This window comes from Octodon degus, unplaced genomic scaffold (assembly GCF_000260255.1).
Source record: "Octodon degus isolate 3935 unplaced genomic scaffold, OctDeg1.0 scaffold00004, whole genome shotgun sequence".
Lineage (NCBI taxonomy): Eukaryota > Metazoa > Chordata > Mammalia > Rodentia > Octodontidae > Octodon > Octodon degus.
The window spans coordinates 32,134,112-32,152,951 of NW_004524580.1; the positions used below are offsets into that span (position 1 = coordinate 32,134,112).

General features: G+C 53.6%; 1 protein-coding gene across 3 annotated transcripts in view; it reads left to right on the forward strand.

Annotated features, from left to right (window-relative positions):
- The window catches only part of Txnrd1 (thioredoxin reductase 1), a 93,691-nt gene extending 81,883 nt beyond the window's left edge, over positions 1–11,808 (forward strand). For all 3 annotated transcript variants that reach the window (XM_023717007.1, XM_023717019.1, XM_023717015.1), the window contains 3 exons: positions 2,166–2,261; positions 5,294–5,428; positions 10,300–11,808. In XM_023717007.1, coding sequence (XP_023572775.1) covers positions 2,166–2,261; positions 5,294–5,428; positions 10,300–10,362 — 294 coding nt within the window. In that variant the 3' untranslated portion in view covers positions 10,363–11,808. The remainder of the gene's footprint in view (positions 1–2,165; positions 2,262–5,293; positions 5,429–10,299) is intronic.
- The last annotated feature ends 7,032 nt before the right edge of the window (positions 11,809–18,840 follow it).

The window sequence follows — 18,840 nt, forward strand, 5'->3', positions numbered from 1 at the left end:
TACCCAAAATGAAAACTACAGATTAGCTGTAGTGCTCCTGCTGACCTCAAGTCTTGCGTCTACCATTCCCGTCTACTTTATACTGACCCCACCATTCACCTCTTACCAAATGTAGTTAAGGAAGGTGCAGAGTGGGCTGGATTTTTTTTTTTTTTTTTAGGGAGTCACTGTGGAGTTCAGGCTGGCTTTAGCTCACTTTGTTGTAGCCCGGGCTGATCTCGAGCTCGCAGTAATCCTCTTGCCGCAGCCTTCCACGAATGTTTTTATACATACAACCACTGATGCCTTTTAAATCATTTGGGAGGAAAAACTTCCAATGAAATATTCCAAGTAACCACATTTGTGAATCAAAGTCACCTTTATGATACAAGTATTTTATATTTTTCCCTTATTAAATTCTGTTATATTAGCATGTCATGTTAGTCTCCTAGGAACACAGTGACTTTTTTCTTGTGTGTTTTCATTGTAGAAAGTTGCAAGGATTAGGAAAACATTAAAAAGGAAATTTTAACACATGAAGAGGTAGTTGCTGTTAGTGTTTTTGCATATTTCCTTTTAGGCTTTAATCCCAATAATTTTATAGGTTGAGTATCCATTAATCCAAAATTCTTCAGACCAGAAGTGTCTTGAAGTTCAGGTTTGATTTTTGCTTTTGCAATGTTTGCGTCTGGTCTGCATACCGCAATATTGTTGGCAGCCAAGCGCTTATCCTACTGAGCCATCTCCCCGGCCCCTACGCGGTATTGTTGGACTGCACCAAGACTGAACGTGAAGTTGGCTCGTCTCATGCGCCCCTTTCTCACGAAGTCCGAGGATAATCTAGTGCAGCATTTTCAATGCACCCGTGTTGGAGGAGTGGAGTTTTCTGCTCCTGGGGGGTGACCTCACACTGATGCACGTTTAAAAATCATTGGATTTGAGCATTTTAATTTTTATATTAGGATGTTTAGCCTGTACAAGTTTTTCTATTGTGTTGTGTTTTAGTTTGGGGTAGGTACACACTCATGAGTCTGTAAGTGTGCTGAAGCTGCCTGAAGTTGTCTGTCCTACACTCCTATCATGCTCTGAACATTTTCCTTGTACTTTAATTCTCTAAAAGTACCACTTAAAGGGCCGGGGAGATAGTTGAGTAGAATAAGTGCTTGCCTGGCAAGTGCAAGGTCCTGAGTTCAATCCCTGGTACCGCAAGAACAAACAAAAAACCCCAACTTTTTTTTTAAAAAAAAAATATGTAGTCGTTCCTTTCAAGGATAATTGTTAAACCCTTTTTTGGTTATTTATAGTTTTCAACAATTACAAATAGATCACTGAATATCTTTGTAATACATTGTCCATTTCTCTAATTAGTTTTAGAGTAGATTGTTTATCAAAGCTATTTAAATTTTAAGTTTCTGGATAGATCATATTTCTTGACAGATAATTTTTAGTTTTTTAGAAATTTATCATTTTCATTGATAACAGTTAGGTGTTTGAGCTGAAGAAATTTTGAAAATTTTAAGGGAAGCGAGCAACCCTGAGATTGTACCTGTGACCCAGTGGTTGTTACCGGCTGGCGTCATCTTTTTCCCTCTTTCCTATGTGATCATTGCAATTCTGTGGTGCCACGTGTTTCGTTTTGTAATGCACAGTTATAAAAAAGTTTTACACAGAACACTGCCCACATCAGCACAGCACTTGCTTCAGGGCAGCGGTGGCGCTGTGTGAGCTGAGCCCACACCCTGGGGAAGGGTGTCGGTCGCCCTCCGTGTCCCTGTGGTGCCCTGGTGAATAAAGTAAAGCCGAAGGAGGAAATTTCCCCGGCCGGCATTGAGCAGCACCGAGATAGCCACTGTGCTTGTGCCCGGCTCCCTGTGGCTGCCGGCCGAAAGTTGGCAGCCCTGTGAGGCAGTAAGGTGGTACTGACTTCTTGGCGTTACTTTTAAGGCAAGGCAGTAATTACGCTGCTGTCTTCTTCCATTCTCTCCCTCTTTTGCATTACTCTTTGAAGTTGAGAGGTAAGTAGGGGATGTGCTTATAGCAGAAGTGCCTGATGGCAAGGCCCTTGCCCAGGTCCTCTGTGACTTGCGTTGCTGAGGTGGCTAAGTGCTGCAGGGCCTGATGTGGCCCACGTGGCCTCTGTCAACAGCATACTCAGGAAGTGACAGGCCTGTGCTGTGTCTCCTTAGGTCTACCACAGCTTCTTCTGGCCATTGGAATGGACAGTTCCGTCCAGAGACAACAACAAATGCTACGCAAAGGTCGTCTGTAACCTTCAGGACAATGTGAGTGCAGCGCTCGCCTCATCCTCCTTGGGGCTGGGCTAGCTTTCAGCTGCAGCTCTGCTGTCAGCACACCCGTGTGGACATCACAGAGGGCACCGCCTGGCACAGGCCCTGCACGGCACCTGCGTCCAGCCAGCACTCATGCAGGGCAGGAGCCCAAGGAGCTCTGGGGGCCATTTATCACTGTCTAGAAATGACAATGCACAGGGAGCAGGAGCAGCGCAGTGTGAGCCCCAGCCGCTGGCGCCAGAGAGGAAGCCACAGCGGGAGGAGCTCGTGGCCGGGCTGCCGCTGCTGCCGTGTGGTTTAGTGCCTGCGCCTGTGGGCCAGCTGCTTGTGTAAGCCGTGTGCTGACGCTGGCACTGCCAGTCAGCAAGAAGCGCGTTACATGCTGTAATCTGTTTGTGCGCTCCCTTAGCGTTTTACTGAATCTGTGGGAACTGTTTAACTCACTGGCATATTAACTTTTTTTTTTTTTTTTTTTTGTGAGACAGGGTCTCGCTGTATAGTTTAAGCTTGCCTTGAACTCACTGTGTAGCCTGGGCTGGCCTTAAATTTATGGCAATCCTCCTGCTTCAGCCTCCTGAGTGCTGGGATTACAGGCGTGCACAGCCATACCATCTCATATTGCCTTTAGAAATGCCCTCAGTAAAAACATAAATAATGCTAAAGAATCCCTGTGTCAAAAGCCTAACGGAAGGGAGCTGGCTCAGTAGGATAAGCACTTCCCTGGCAAGCGTAAGGACTTGAGTTCAATCCCTGGTTCTGCAAAAAAACCCACAAAAAATAACAGAACATCAGAATTTTAGGGGTCAGGGAGATGGCTCAGTGGAATAAGTACTTTCCTGGCAAGCACAAGGGTCTGAGTTCAATCCCCAGTTCCACCAAAAAAAGCCTAACAGTGTTATTTAGTCTTGAAGCTTAGTATAAATAAGCCTTATGTCCTGTGAAGTGAATACTGCCATAAGCACAAGGGCAGTTGCAGATTGATTTTGTGGAGCTGAGCATTTAGAGCACAGTCCTTGGATCCGCTCAGAAGAGAATGTCACCACTGGGGCCTTTAATGGGTCTGCTGGGACCAGCTGTGATGAGCAGTGCCCCTGCAGAGAGCAGTCTCTCCCATCAGCTGTAAGCGACCCGTAACATACAACACGTTACTAGAAGGTGGTCGCCTTTCGTCAGTGCCAGCCTGTGGAGAGAGGCTGCAGTCGCACAGATGTTCGGGGGACCCTCAGGAAAGCCCCTGTAATGCCAGGCAAAGCCATCCTGACTTGGCTGTGTTGTCCTCTTCTTCCTCACTGTTCTAGTACTTATGTGAGTGGTATTGCTTATTATAATGTGGGAAAAAAAATTGTGTTGCCAGTAACCAGTTGTAGCAGAGACAGCTGCGCGGGGCTTCTCTGTCCAGGGGTCTGGGGCAGGACTCTGGTGTGGCCGTGCTGGCCGTCCTCGCGCACCCTCCTGCCTGGCGGCAGGGTCTGCAGGCCCTTGGGTTTGTGTAGCACTTTATTGTCCACCAGCTTGTCTTCTCTTTTATCCTAATGTATTTAAAATAAATGTGAAGAAAGGGAGAGATCCCCAAGCAGACTCAGTGGCGTTCCCTGCTTTCAGTGTGTGCTGCAGAGCTGCGTCCTGTGGGAGCCTGAGCTTGCTGTGGCTCTGCTGAGCGCGAGGCGCTTGCAGTCTCCGTGGACTCAGCTTACTTAACGATGGACGAATGGGCATGAACTTACCCTGTCCTCACACCGGGCTCTGTGAGGTGTGTGCCCTCGCTGTCCCCAAGGCAGTCGGGTAACTGGCGGCCACTCACTGAGTTGGTGGCAGAGCTGGCCTGCACTCACAGGCAACCTAGAACCCGGGCGGTGGTCTCACACTCCTTCACTTTCTTTTTTCTTTTCTTTTTTTTGCGGAACTGGGGATTGAACTTGGACCCTTGCGCTTGCCAGGGAAGTGCTTATTCTACTGAGCCATCTCCCGGGCCCTTTTTTTTGGTTTTTTTTTTTTTTTTTTTTTACTGCTTCACTTTCCAGAGGCAGGATTGTCTTGTTCATGTTTTTAAAACATCAGAGTGTATTGTGCTTTAATGAGAATGTCATCCTCGGTACTTAGACCCTTGCAACTCACCGAATATTTTTAGCTTTTCCAACACTATGATGTGCAAGCCCAGTATCTCTGTAGTGTGGCCACACTCGCCATGTGCCGTCTCTGGTCCATACCCACAGCCCCTGACTGTGCGCCATGGGCTCTGACCGTGCATTGGCAGCAGAGTGGCCTTTCCAGCCGTTTCCAGGAAGCGGCCGCCATATCGGCAGGCTGTGCTCCTGGTAGCCTACTGAAGCCCGTAGGAGGCAGTCAGGCCAGTCTGGTTAGCCGAGGCGGCTCTGGGAGGAAATCTGAGGGCTGACAGAAGCGTGGTCCAACATCCTCTGTTCTTGGCAGATATTGCCTGAGTTTGGGATTAAGTCTGTCCAAAATGATTCCCAGACATGTATTTCAGAGTTGCCAGGCATGTTCTGCTTTCAAAAAGAAGTGTTTTAAGGGTCCAGTGTACCCAACGTCTCTTTCTACCTGCAAAGTTTTTGTTTGTTTGTTTGTTTGGTTGGTTGGTTGGTTCTTTTGGTGGGACCGGAGGTTGAACTCAGACCCTTGCGCTTGCCAGGCACGTGCTTATTCTATTGAGCCATCTCCCCGGCACCCTCTACCTGCAAGTTTTTAGTTAAATGATTTTTATGAGCAACTGCTCTGAAGTGTCACAGTTATCACAGATTTTGTGATGCTGAGACAACAGGCCAAAGGACACAGGACACCTCTGCCGTCCAGTAACATTTTCTGGGACACTTAGTGGCTAAGGAGCAACAGACGGGTTTCTTTTCACGTCGTCTTCCTCACAACTCGCAGCCGTCTGGTCCTCTCTGTCCCTGTAGTCTGTACCCATCTCCAGGCTGGGCGTTCGTGCCCACAGGGCAGTGTTTAAGCTGACGGGAAGAGATGAGAACACCAGCCGGCTGACACTCCTTTCTCTTCTGCCACAGGAGCGGGTCGTGGGCTTCCATGTGCTGGGGCCCAATGCTGGAGAGGTCACACAGGGCTTCGCGGCCGCACTCAAGTGTGGACTGACCAAGCGGCAGCTGGACAGCACCATCGGGATCCACCCCGTCTGTGCAGAGGTGGGTCGCGGGTGCCCTTCCTTCTGGTCTCTGGAGGGTGGTGGGCCTGGGCTCCAAAGTGAGATCTGCTTTTGTCCGTACTCATTGCTCCTGGTACCAGCTAGAGACTTCTGCTGTGCTAGCAGATGGTTAAGAAACCATGAGAACAACTCACAGAAGTGCCTTACATCTTTGCCTCTCCTGTCTCCTAAATGACCTTGGCATTCAGTTACTAATGGCACTCAGCCCAGAAAGAGCACCGGGACTGCTGAATTGGGTGACTGGTGTGGTCTGCCTCTTCACTGTTGGTGCCAGAGAGCAGATTGGAAAGTGACACCTGTGAACGGCGGAGGGGAATGTGGAGGCCTCGGGTGCCCTCAGTGTCGGTTCACAGCACAGGGACAGGGAACCCAGGAGTGCTTACATGGAGAGCACGGGGCGCATGTGGAAAGGGGTGGCGAGAGGCAGCTGCATGTGGCTCCCAGGTTTGCATTGCACTGGCGCAGGTGTCCGTGTGCAGGCGCACAGCTTGATAACCACCTGGTTCCTGTCCCCAGTGGTTGCCACACAGCTGAGCTTTGCTGAGGACATGAAAGGTCAGCTCAGGACATGGAGAATGTCTCCGCTCCCTTCCCTTTGCCTCCTGGAGCTAGGCCTGGCGTCCTGCACTGGCCCATGAAGTATTAGCGCGTTAGTAGTTGGGGATGGTTGCTAGAAAGCTAAACGTGAAGACCATGTGCCTGAGGATGCTTGAGGGCTGTACGATGTGCCCCGACTTCCTGCCCGGGGAAGGCCCCAGACTGGGTGTGGGCACATCCCTGCTGAGGGCTGCTGGACCAAAGCACCGTGAACCGCGCTGCTTACGGCAGCAGACACTGGGCTTCTCTCAGCTCTGGGGTGGGAACTGGAGTCGGGGTCAGCGGGGCCGGTGCTCTCCTGCCCTGGGAGTCGTCAGAAGCCTCCTCACTGCTCCGGCGCCTGGCTGTGGCTGGTGCCCGGTGCTCTTGGCTTTCAGGTACATCGCTGCAGTTTGTACCTGCAGAGACCCTGTTTCTAGATAGGGCCTCGTTCACAGGGACGGTGCGGGACTTCCATCTTCTAGGGGGATATAGTCTGACCCCCACAGGGAGCCAGTAGGGAGATCAAGGCTCCAGCCTGGATCTGTAGAGCTGCACTGCCAGTGAGGGAAGAGGTCCAGAGCTTCCCCACCTGGGCGGCTGCAGGGGCACCCCTGCGCACTGACTCCAGCCCGCATTTGGCAGGGGGCGCCCTCGTCGGACAGCTTCCCTGCCCCAGCTGTGGCGCCCACCTGCAGGTGAGCCCAGCTGCTCTCCCAGGCACCAGGACATGTTTGTCCTTCTTGACTGCAGCCAGAGGCCAGGCACTCACTCTCCGCTGGGACTGTGGTATTTATTTTTGCTCTCTGGTTAGGAAGACGTAGCAGATGCCGTCTCATCGTGAGTGTGTCAGTGGGCACTGGCGGGGGGTGGACTCACCCCAAGCTTCCCAGGAGCTGCAGGCCAGAGGGTAGGAGACCTCGCTCAGATTGGCACAGGGGTCCTGGCGGCTTTGGCTCAGAGCTTCTTGGCATCTGTGTTTTAGTCACAGGACAGCGACTGCAAATGCAAGGACACTCAGAACTGCTCTTCCAAATGTGCAGGCACTGCTGGGTGTCGGGCAGTGGAGTTGAGGTTTTGGGTTTTCTTTGTTTTAGTTTAGACAGTGCCTTGCTCTGTGGTTCAGGCTGGCCTTGGACTTGACAGTGATCCTCCTGCCTCAGCTTCCCGAGTGCAGGGATCATGAGTGTGCGTCACCACGCCTGGAGAGCAGCTTTTGGCCTCCTGTGGACTGAAGCCTGCCCTCTGCGCTTTTTTTTTTAATGCGTTTAGTACAGGGTCTATAGGGTCTCGTCGCAGCCGTCCTCCTGTGTTCAGCCTCCGGTGCTGCCATTACAGGCGGGTGCCACCACGTCCAGTCTCGGTGGGTTCTCAGCACACCCTCGGGGTGGGGCCGGCCTGGCACACTGGGGTAGAATCCCAGGCCGGCGGCATCTGCTTAAGCAGGCGCTTCAATCACTGAGCTATCCAGCCAGCCCTCTCTGCTCATTTTTTTAAAATGGTGTTATCACGAAAATTCTAAAATAGTCCTGTCCAAATAACATCTTTGTAAAAAATTGACCTCACTTTTCCCCGAGAATGATCTGAGCATCATCAGTGTAGGAAGAACAGAACAATAGCTCTTTGTCAGTACCTGCTCCTGCTCTGGATGGGAGAGTTCTCATTCTCTTCCTGAGAAGTAGAATAGACGCTGGCAAAGCCACCAGCCTGGAGTGTGCTGACACGGATCCCCTCCCTCGCTTGCAGTTTCCTTCCTCAGAGAAATTGAAAGGAAGCATGTTGTCAGTGACATGTCATGCTGCCCTGCGTTCTGGGGGCCTTATCCTGCATCGTCCCCTCTCTCATCTACAAGTCACATGTATTTTAGACAAAGAGATTATGCTGCTCCGCGGAGAGCGTTTACGGTGCCGCCCTTGGCGTCGTGGGGTTTGAGTGCTAGTGAGGGTGCTGCAGATTCAGTGAGAATGGATTTTTCTGCAGTAAGTATAAAAGGGACGCGTCCCTCAAGGGTCTGTTACTTTGCCAGCCAGGACGACGCCTTTTCTTCTCTGTATTTAGTACAGGGGTCTACAAGGTCTCACTACTAGATCGCACTAGTAGTGCACCTGTGTTCAGCCTCCCAAGTGCTAGGATTATAGGCGCGCACCACGCCAGTCCCACTGTCTCAGCACGTCCCGGGGCGGGACTGGCATGGCATGCCAGGGATTGAACCCTGGCCATCTGGCCGGCCCTAATCACCCCCCCCCCCCGCCCCTTCTTTTTGGTTTGCTATAATTACTATTTGGGGAATGTGAATTGCCGTGCTGTTTTTTCTTCTGGGTGCGTGTTTTAAGATACTGTGCTTAATCACTCTTGTCGGACAGTGCTGATGCTGTACTGGTTGTGGGGCCAACAAAAGCCTTGGCTTTAAGACTGAAACAGGCTAAAGGCTTCCTCAGTGTTGTTCCTCCCTTGTACAAAAGTATTTCCATTTTGTTGAGAACTGTGTCATTGTTTAGTCTGATTTGGTTTGTGGTCCTGGGGGTGAGCCCAGGGCCCTTGTACTGAAGCACACCCTTAGCTTTGCAAAATTACTTTTGAAGCTGGGGCTGGTGGCATGGGCCTGTAGTTCTTGTAATTCAGAAGGATGAAGCATTTCATGAGACCCTAGGGCTGGGAAGGTAGCTCATTGGCATAAGCCCCTGCATGGCAAGCACAGTGTCCTGAGTTCAATCCCCAGCACCCCAAAATAAATAAATTATAATGAGACCCTGCTTTAAACAAAAAATTATTTTTTTTTTTTCAAAAAATTTATTTTGAGACAAGTTCTTGTTAATCTGCCCAGCTTGGGCTCAGAACTTGGGATTCTCCTGCCTCGGTTTTCAGAGTGCTGGGGCTCCACACGTACCACCACACTCAGCCAGAAGTCTTTGTGGGATGCTTCCAGCTGCTGTGGCCTGTGTAAGCCAGTGATTTCCTGTGTTCATTCCTATCCATACTGAACTGGGAAATTCACTGTGCTCCAGGAACCAGTAATGGGGCTGCTGGCCACGAGCTGGGCTGGGTGGCCAGGCACAGGTGCTCCCTGATGCTGCCCAGGTCTTGCTGCGGTCCAAGTGTTCCCTGGTGCTAAGCCCCGCTGCAAGCCTGTAAGAGGGTGGGGCACCATCTGGCCTGGGGGTGCAGTCAGGGCTTCTGGAATGGGTAGAACGAGATCAGGCCACCAGGGTGGGACCATACCATCAAATATCAAATGGGTCCCGGCAGCGCCCAAAGAAGGGTGAAAGAGGACCCCCCCCCCAGCCACCCTGTCTGTTGCCATGGGGTGCCCTGTGCTACCTTGTGACCCAGTGGCTGATGGCCATCCCCATGCTGAGCTTTGGACCTCCAGCACTAGGAGCTAGAAGCATCTTTTCTTGTGAATCTGCAGCCTGGGCATTTTGTGAGAGTGACGCACTGCTGCAGTGTGGCCTTTCTCACCCCCAAATTGAGCTGTTGGAGGGCTGGGGGGCAGAACGCTCTCCCGGGTTCATACCCAGGCGCCACGGATGGGGTTCCCAGGCTAGAGGCGGGTGTGGGCCTGGCTCCTCGTGCTTGCTTTGGTCCTGTAGCCAAGGCTTGTTCCTTGCCCAACCCTGTGCCCAGAACTCCATGCTGCTGCTCAGGGGAGTGAAGGCCTGGCTGGTGGGAGGGTCAGCCAGGTGCGACCCCTGGGATGCGGGTCCAGGCCGCAGCAGCCTGCACGTGTTACACTTGACCAGTCTCAAGCCTCAGGGGCCATGGGTATCATCATAGGGACTTGCAGTGAGGTTGTGTTCCAAGGAGGTGACATCCGTTTGGCAGAAGAGCCCCACAATGAGCCAGACTTAAGAACTGATTGCAAAGCAGCCGCTAGAAAGAGTGGAGCATTCAGGTTGTGGCCAGCATCCTGCAGCGGCTCTGCCTGAGGAGGGCCCCCAGGGGACGCGGCACGGCCAGGGTCACCTCAGCAGCACTGGGCGGACTGGGGAGCCCTCAGGCCAGTGGGTGTGGGGCACTTGAGGAGAGCGTCTGGTGTCCCAGGTTTCCCAGTGGGTTCCTGGAGTCGGCTGCCACCTGGGGTAGCTTGAGTTTTCAAGCTCCCCATGCTCGCAGCCTTCTTCAGATACCACCGGAGTTTTCTCTCTTGATCTAGATTTTCCTGTGTCTCCCTGATACCCAATAGTTGTATGTTTCTCTGTTTCACCCATTTTACTTGGTCACCTAAGTGACTCCCTCGTTTGCTTGGGGTCTGAAACTGTCTCTCTTTCTCCACAGGTGTTCACCACGCTGTCAGTGACCAAGCGCTCCGGGGGCAGCATCCTCCAGTCCGGCTGCTGAGGTTAAGCCCCCAGTGTGGGTGCTGCCGCCTGCCTCCGGGCAGCATCGGGTGCCCGCTGGCCACACCGGGCTCTCGATCTCGAGGGCAGGAGGTGTGGTGGAAGGAGGCAGCATCACACTGGGGTCGCATAGACTCGCAGCTGGCATGTGGCAGGCACCACAGGGTGCGTCCATGAAGTCACCAGCCTCAAGCCTGAGGGTGGGCGGTGACGGAACGCTGCCACGCCAGCTCCACTTGGCCTCTTGCTTGTCCACGAGCTGTCCCGCGTTGATCGTATTCTCCTTTTCTCTCCCTGGGGCCAGTGACGCCTGCAGTGACAATGTCAGAGGTCGCTTCTGTCCAGGTGCAAACCGTGGCTAATGTATCCTGCCGGGGTCGGGCTGTGTGGCTCAGCCTACTTGGAACCTGTGTGGCGTTGCACAAGAGACAGAGCCCTGAGATGAACAGGTCCTGCTGTCTTGGCCTGTCCAGCAAGGCCTCCATGAATAAGTTGGGCTCCAACACAAGGACGGCAGGCGGGGACTCGCCACATGGGCTTGAGTGCCGGACTACTCGGCGGCATCACTAGCTGTCACTGCACCCATCTGGCCATCCGTTTAGGAAGGGTCTGCAGCCTGCAGCACAGCCACTTCCCACCCTCCATTGGTCTGACGTCGCCCTGGGTGCTCGTTCTGCATTGTGTGCGTGAGCTGAACCACAACGGGAAATGCTTGCCTTGCTCCAAACTTTCTGGTTCTGTTCGGCGGTTTGGGTTAGCTGGAAACGCAGGCCACAGCTTGGGGCCACACGTGTTTCTCCCTTGTAGGAAGTATGCCTTTCTGCACTTACTGTAAAGGCTCTGTGGTGTTCGCTTCATCAAGGAAGCTGTTGATATCCTAAATTATTTTTGAACACAGGTGGATGTGAAGGATTTTTACTCAAAAACCAGGAGGTTTTGACTTTTTCTGTTGAAGAGTGACTGTGGCAGGCAGGGTTTGGGCAGGGTGCGCTCGTCAGTGCTGCCCGTGCCTTGTGTCCTCACTGAGCTGGGGACATCGGGCCCCCTGCTGCAGTGCTCATGGCCCCTCTGTCACCCCAACGCCTGCAGCACCAGTGGTAGCTTCAGAGTCCATTTCTGGGCCACTTTAGGGACCCCGAATCAGCTAGCGTCCTCATCCCACCCTTGTGTGACGAAGGTGCAGAAGGGTGGGGGCGCGGCAGGCATTGTGCTCGGGTATATTTCTGCTTCACATGAGTGTTTCTCACAGTCTGCCGCCACCCAGACGGCGGCAGGCAGCTGGGATGCAGGCCATTGTGTCAGCTTCCCGGGGTGAACCCTGCCCAGTGGAGCACCGTGCTTCACACCTTGTCCTGTTCCACTCTGTCACTGCCCACTGTACTGTGACTCCTGAAATTCCATGTATTTTTATTACCAATTTTTGGGAAAAAATAAAAAAAGACGAACCATTAAAAGGCATTCATTCATACCCATGTGCATGCCTCCTTGTGGAACCGGGGCCTGTGGTCTTGGGGTCCCTGTGTCGTCGGCGCCTTGGACCTGCCTGCGTTCTCATCAGACTGCGGCTGCGCATCCATCTCCTGCCTGCAGGCCCACCTCCCACCTGCGCACGTTGCTTCCTGCTCTTCGCCGGGACACTCACTCCTGCAAGGCAGCTATCTAGCATCCTGTAGGGAGGATCAAAACCAGGCAGGGGCCTAGCATTGCGCCGCAGCCTCCACGTTTTTTTATTTTAGTTTGAGTCAGGTTTTAGCTAAGCAGCCAAGTTGCCCAGGCTGGGCTGGAACTTGGGATCTGTCTGCCTCAGCCTCCCAGAGTGTTGGAAGTGGAGGCGTGTGCCACCACACCCAGCTGAGGTCAGCAAGTTACTGCCCACATTCCCCACCCCAAGCCCTTGAGGCTGTAATTAGCACCCCCTGCTCTCCATTCTGATATGCCTTGCCTCCTGGCCTCTGGCGCTGTTTGCCTATAGCGGATCCACATCCATGTTGTCAGGGCAGGCTGCGGGAGGTGCTCTGACAGCTGGTCCCCGGATTTCTGGAGGACGTTGGCATCTGAGTTGCTAACCCATCCCCACTTCTGTAGTGGGCATCTAGGTCTCATGGCCCTGAGCGGCCCAAAGTAGGTGGTGGGCTTCAGTGTGGGCACCTGGGCCTTGGCCGCCATAGTTGTCAAGCCTTTGGGGTTTTTTCTTGTTGTCCTGTTTTTTCAGTACTGGGGGCTGAATGCAGGACCTTTGCTCTTAGCTGCATCCCCAGTCCTCTTAGTGTTTTGAGACAGGGTCTTGCCAAGTCTCTGAGTTGCTGGGCTGGGGCTCGACCTGCAGTGCCCCTCCCTCAGCCTCCAGAGTGCAGGGATTTCGGGTCAGTGTCACCTGCAACGCCTTGGGTTTGAAGTACACCAGAAGTACACTGCCTGTATCGGGCCTCAGGCTCCATAGTCTCCTACCTGGCATCTCACGGAAATGTCTGTGGAACATTCATTGCTGTGGGGGTCAAGCTGGTGTTACTGGCAGTGAAGCGCAGTGGGGCATGGCCTGTCATGCGGCCATTCCTCCTGCCCACCCCATGTGCCTCTACCAGAAGGCGCCAAGCAAGGAACTGAGGTGTGCGCCCCCTGGTGTCCACGCCCGGGAACAGGCGCTCCCTGACGCCCCCAAGTTTTGTGGGAACACAAACCACCATGGGGATAAAAAGTGGGAGGCCTTGCACATCCGGGGGCGGGTCAGTTTTGGAACACGGATTTACTACTTGCACAACTATCAAATTGGATCAGCCACTGGGGACACATGGGCAGACTGGAGGCAGATTCAAGACCTGCTTTGTTCAGCGCGACCTTAGAGCACACAAAAGCCCAGGTCAGTGACCTGAGCAGGGGAGGACTTCCGGCAGACGCTGGCTGGAGCAGAAGCCTAACCCATTGGCCCAGCTGTGGGAAAAGTGAACAGTTGCTGGGTTGGGAGCAGATAGCCCCAGTGCCTGAATGGCAAGGAACCTTGTAGTCAGGGTTTGCAAGGGAATAGGATACAGTACACAATTTGTAGGGCTTTTATAATCACCCAAAAAGTCCAATATAGAAGCGCTCGCGATCTATCCAGGGCCGCGAGGTAGCTCAGCAGACTAAGTGCTTGCTTAGGCAAGCGCAGGGGCCAGGGTCCGATCCCTGGCACCGCATGCTGTGCCGGCCCCGCGCCCAGGTGCACTGAGCCGGTGATAGAGTCCGGGTGTGGTGGCACAGGCCTGTAATCCCAGCGCGGGGGAGGCTGAAAACAGGAGGCTCACTGTCAGAGCTGTGTAGTAAGACCCTGCACCAAAAAATACCAAAACAAAATACTATCCATACATTGGAGACCCAAAGAACCCAGCCGAGGGCCTGCATCCCACTGCAAGGTCCTGCGCAAGTCCAGGGGGAGGCTCAGCGCCCATGGCGATGTCCCATGAAAGCCTGCACCAAGGCTCTGCACTGGGAAGGCCGAAGGGCAGGGGTGGGAGCTAGAAAGTCTGCGCCAGCGGGGTGAAGGGTCTGTGCAGCCGCGGGCTGAGGGATCTGCCCTGGAGCCGGGAAGCGACGCTCAAGGTAAGGACCAGAGCTCTCCTGCAGAGAGCCACAGCCATCTGCAGGAGATTGCACAGCTCTCTGTCCCCCTCCGTTCTGCTGTGACACTGTTGGCAGTGCTTCCACACCAAGAACCACGTTGACTCAGCTGAGCTGGGTGTGCCCTCCCGCTGAGCCGCCACAGACCTGAAGAGGAGGCGCTTTGGCTCTTCGACAGCGCCTCAGCTGCTGCTGACGTGGCCATCCCAATCTTCATTTTTGGCAAATATTTAATGATGTAAGAAAAAGTCTGGCTTATCACTCAGTGGGAACATATATAGCTAGGTGTTTTAGGAGTGTGGAGTATCCCTGGATGGTGCTGTAACACTGCAGATGTGGTTGTGCATTTGTCCAGACCCGTAGCATGCACAGCATCAAGCACAGCCAGGGCAAGCTGGGGACCCCACAGGGCCCTTGGGGTAGCAGCTGCACCACGCCAGAAGAAGGTGCTGATTGTGAGTAGCCTATGCATGGGTGGGGGTGGGGCACCCAGAACACATATGGAGCCTCTGTCACCTTAGACTCTTGAACCCTGCCTGTGGCCAGGCCCCAACTGGTTCACGTCTCAAGGTTAACCAAAAGACCTCATTCATGCAACCCAACACTTGAACCACTGGCTCAGAAAAACACACCGAGTACTTGGACAAGGACCGGGTCACTCTTGGTTAGTGGCTTCCTGTGCTCCACGGGACTTCTACCAGCCTCTGCTGTGGGGTGTAGGAGGAGTGGTCAGTGGTGGGATGTCAGCTAAAACACTCGGGGAGCTAGTGCAGGACATCTAGCACCATGCCAGTCAGCAGCTTTTGTCTACACTGATAATGAGTTAGCTAAGCAATCAGAAAAACAGTTAACCCACAATAGCTTCCAAAAATAAACTACCTAGACATCAGCTTAACCAAGGAGGTGAAATTCCTCAGCAGTGAACATTACAGAAAGCTGAACAGAGAAGTGGAAGATGTAGACAAGCCACCCACGCTCATGTGTTAGAATGAATGACATTAGAGTGGCGATAGTGACACAAATGACCTAGAGATTCGGTCCAGTGCTCCTCAGAATTCCAGTGGCGCTCTTCACAGCATGACAAGAAACAATCCCTAATTTCACGTGGAAACACAAAATGCCCAGAATAGCCAAATCAATCATAAGCAAACCAGATGTGGTACATGCCTGTGATCCCAGCATTCAAGAGACTGGGACAGGGGGACCTGTATGAGTTCAAGGCCGGCCTGGCATGCATAGTGAGCAAGATTCAGCGCAAAACGGAGCAAAGGGCTGGGTATGAGACCTGGAACTTTGAAACTAGGAGAAAACAGTGAGAACACTCAGAGCTACAGGCATAGGCAAGGACTTCTGGGATAGGACCTGGGGTACAGAAAGTAGTTGCAAGAACCAACAAATGGGGCTACAGGAAAGAAAACCTTGCACCAAGGGAAACTCCCGACAGAGTAAGGGAGACTATGAAATGAGAGAAATAATGTCTGGAATATGAAGAACTGAAGAAACACTAAAAAATCAAATAGCCCAATCAGTACATGGGCAAATGAAGATACCAGAAACTTGCCAAGAGAAGTACAAATGGCCAATAAGTGTATGAAGAATGTTCAACTTTTTTATTTCAAATTGAACTCAGGACCTTGTGCTTGCCAGGCAGGCACTTGTGCCACTGAACTATACCCCCAGCAACAGTTTTAGCCACTAGGGGAGTGTGAATCAAAACTACACTGGGAATTTGTGAGCCCAGTTAGAATGGCTGCCATCAAGAATGCAAGAAGTAAGCTGGGCGCAGTGGCGCATGCCTGTAGTCCCAGCACTCAGGAGGCTGCAGCAGGAGGACTGCAGTGAGTTCAAGACCAGCCTGGGCTACAAAGTGAGCTCAAGGCCAGCCTCAACTGCATAGGGAGACCCTAGCTTATAAAGACAAAACAAAAATACCCAAGAAGCAATCAATATTCGTGAGAATGGGTGAGGTGATACTGCTGGGGGAATGGAAGTTGTACGGCTGCTGTGGAAATCGAGACAGGTTCCTGAGAAAGCTAAAGCCAGGACTGTGCCTACTGCGACAGTACTTGGTGCCTAGCCAGATGGAATCAAGCCCGAGCGTGCTCGGGGCCTGCCTGGCTGTGTGTCCTGCCGCACAGCTCAGCCACGGTGGGAAACAGCCCAGGGGCTCGTCAGCAGACAAATGGAGAAAGACAGCGTGGGTATAACCATGGTGGAGTGTCACAAGGAGAATGCGTGGAGGGCTGGGGATGAGCTGTGTGGTGCTGGGTCCCAAGTTTGAGTCCTGGTACCAAAAAAGGAAAAAAAGAGAAGAAAAGAAGGTGAATGGAACTGCAGATCATTAGGTAAAGCAAAATAAGCCGGACTCAGACGGGGTCACACGTTGTCCCTAATGTCCTAATGCCCTAAAATGTGGCATTCAAATAAAAGGATAGGGCAGTAAAAGGGAGGAGCTGCCTAGAGAAGAGGAAGGGAACGGGGTCGCTGACAGGGAGGATGGAGATCAAATGCGTGCACACGCGGAAACGCCAGACTGGAGCCCTCAGTGCATAAAGTGAACCAGCACTAATAGCAACGTTCCTAAGGGCCAGCGATCCCAGGCGCACTATTTCTAGGTGTTGCTGCCTGCAGGTAACAGCTACCCCTCACAGGGCCTGAAGCGGAGGATACTATTTCTCTCAACAAGGAAAGGCTGCAGTGGCCCTGGAGCAGCGACACAGCGACGCCAGGGCTCCGGGCCGTGGCCTTGCGGCCTGTCCTGCCCGCGCAGTCACAGGGCTGGGGCTGCACGGTACGCCTAGCAGCCACGGAAGGGCCTCACGGTCTCTCACCCAACATCCCAGCCCCCTGGCGGTCGCTGCTTTTACCTCATTGGCTACATGTGCTCCACGACCTTGCTTGGCGGCTAGGGAGGCTGGGGAAGAGGGTCTGCGGCTCTTCCAGTCTATAGGGCCAAGGGGCAGTGTCTCTTGGCGTGTACAACAGGGACCCCCAAGGGTGTGTGCGTGTGTGTGCGCGCGCGCGTGTGAATAGATCTTTGCTCTGCGTCTGCTGCCTCGTTGGGCTTCTTCTCTACACCCACAGGTTCGAGCTCCGAGAAGACTGCAGATGAGAAAGCTCTGCGGGGCTCCTGGGAGGTTCCGACGGCTCATTTGTGGGGGAACGGGCGCCCCTGGCGGCCGTACTGCGAAGTGAAGCGACTCAGGCGCGCAAGCTTGAATATTGCCTAGTTTCTTTCCCGAGAAGCCCACAGTGTCAATAAAGAGCAAAACAGAAGACAATAGGAATCAGGGAGACAGGCGTGTGTTCACTGGGGAGGGGATCAAGGGATAGAGCGAGGGGAGAGGAAGAGGAAGGGAATTCAGACGCGCACGTGTGGCAGCTCCGCACGAGGATGGGACCATCCTGTACTGTGGACGCGGATAACGAAACAGGTTAGAATACCAGGGCTGTGGGAGGTGGGGGGGGGGGAGCTAAGTGAATCCTTGTAAGCCGCCTGCCGCCCTCCCCCAGGGCAGATGTGAGTCGGCCACTGAGGGGTCCCCGGCGTTTGTTGTGGGCGCCTCTCTGCTAGGATCCCTCCCGTGCGGTCCTGTGTATTATTTGCTCTGAGTGACCCAGGCTGGTCACTCCTTGCTGCCACTGGATGAGCGCAGAGCCTTTGGGACCTGTACAGAAAGCTAAGGGGCAGGGCCCCCCAGAGATGGTTTAGATGGGGCCGTCCACGCAGCATCTGGGAAGGGCTGAGATGGGAGGGGGCTTCGGAACCTGCCCCTGCTGCTGTCCCTGGCCTAGGAAATCAGGGACATTCCCAGGAACGGTTTCATGGAGAAGTCAGAGGATGAATTCCCCCCCAGGACCAAGTGCCCGGCACACTGGTCCTCAGAATGGGTGGAATGAGTGGGCATCCTCGGAATTCTCAGGGTTGCACCCTGTAACTTCCAATCCAGCCAGGCTGGCCCAAACTCCAGCTTTCCCACCTGCTGTATGACCTAAACCCATTTGCCTCAGTTTCCTGCTCTGTAAAATGGGGGTGGTAACATCTGTTCACTCCCCTAGATGGTTACCATGGAGACTGAGTTCACACAGGGAAAAGGAAAGCTAAGAAGCAGATCAGGTAAGAAATGAGGCTGCTTTAGGCGAAGTAGCAGCAGCAGCAGCAGCAGCAGCAGGGGTGCTGTCTAGAAATCAAAATCACTGCGTCCCCACTGGGGACGGCTCCAGGGTGCTGGGTTTTCCTGCCTCTGACCAGCTCCCAGAGGGCCAGGACGACTGCACGCCTCCACTCTCTGTCCAGCAGGCAGTGTGCACTGAATGTGCACCACGGCTAGGTTCGTGGCACGCGGCAGTTCCTCCTCTAGTGTGTGTACGGGCCCTGAGGCCCATTCCCATCCCAGGAAGCACGTCCACGTCTGCACGCCTCTGCAGAGAGGACACGCTGGGACCCTCTGGGCTCGCCACAGATCTGCCATGGGAAAGGCCACTGCAGCCCTGTATAGCTCCGAGGAGTCCTGTCCCCGTCACTGCTCCCCCTAGGGACAGAGGCAGCGGCCCGGCTCCCCACAATGGGCTTTGGTGGTGGCACTTTCAAATGCACCCTGTCTGGGGCACTCGTGATATGGTCTTTCCACAGCAGTGACTTCTCTGTGCCACATGCCACGCGGGAGGCCCAGGGTGTGATATGGTGTGAGCAGACATGGGGCTCAGACGGCAGCTCCCCACTGGACGGTCTTCTGCCCACTGTCTCCCTGGGTGGCACTGGGCCCGGCACCTCTCAGGTTGGGGTGACAGTAAAGGATGAAGCTGCATGGTCCCCGTCCTTAAATTACTCTGCCCGGGACAGGAAGATGACAAAGTCAGGGCAGTGGGGAGGACTGCTGGTGTC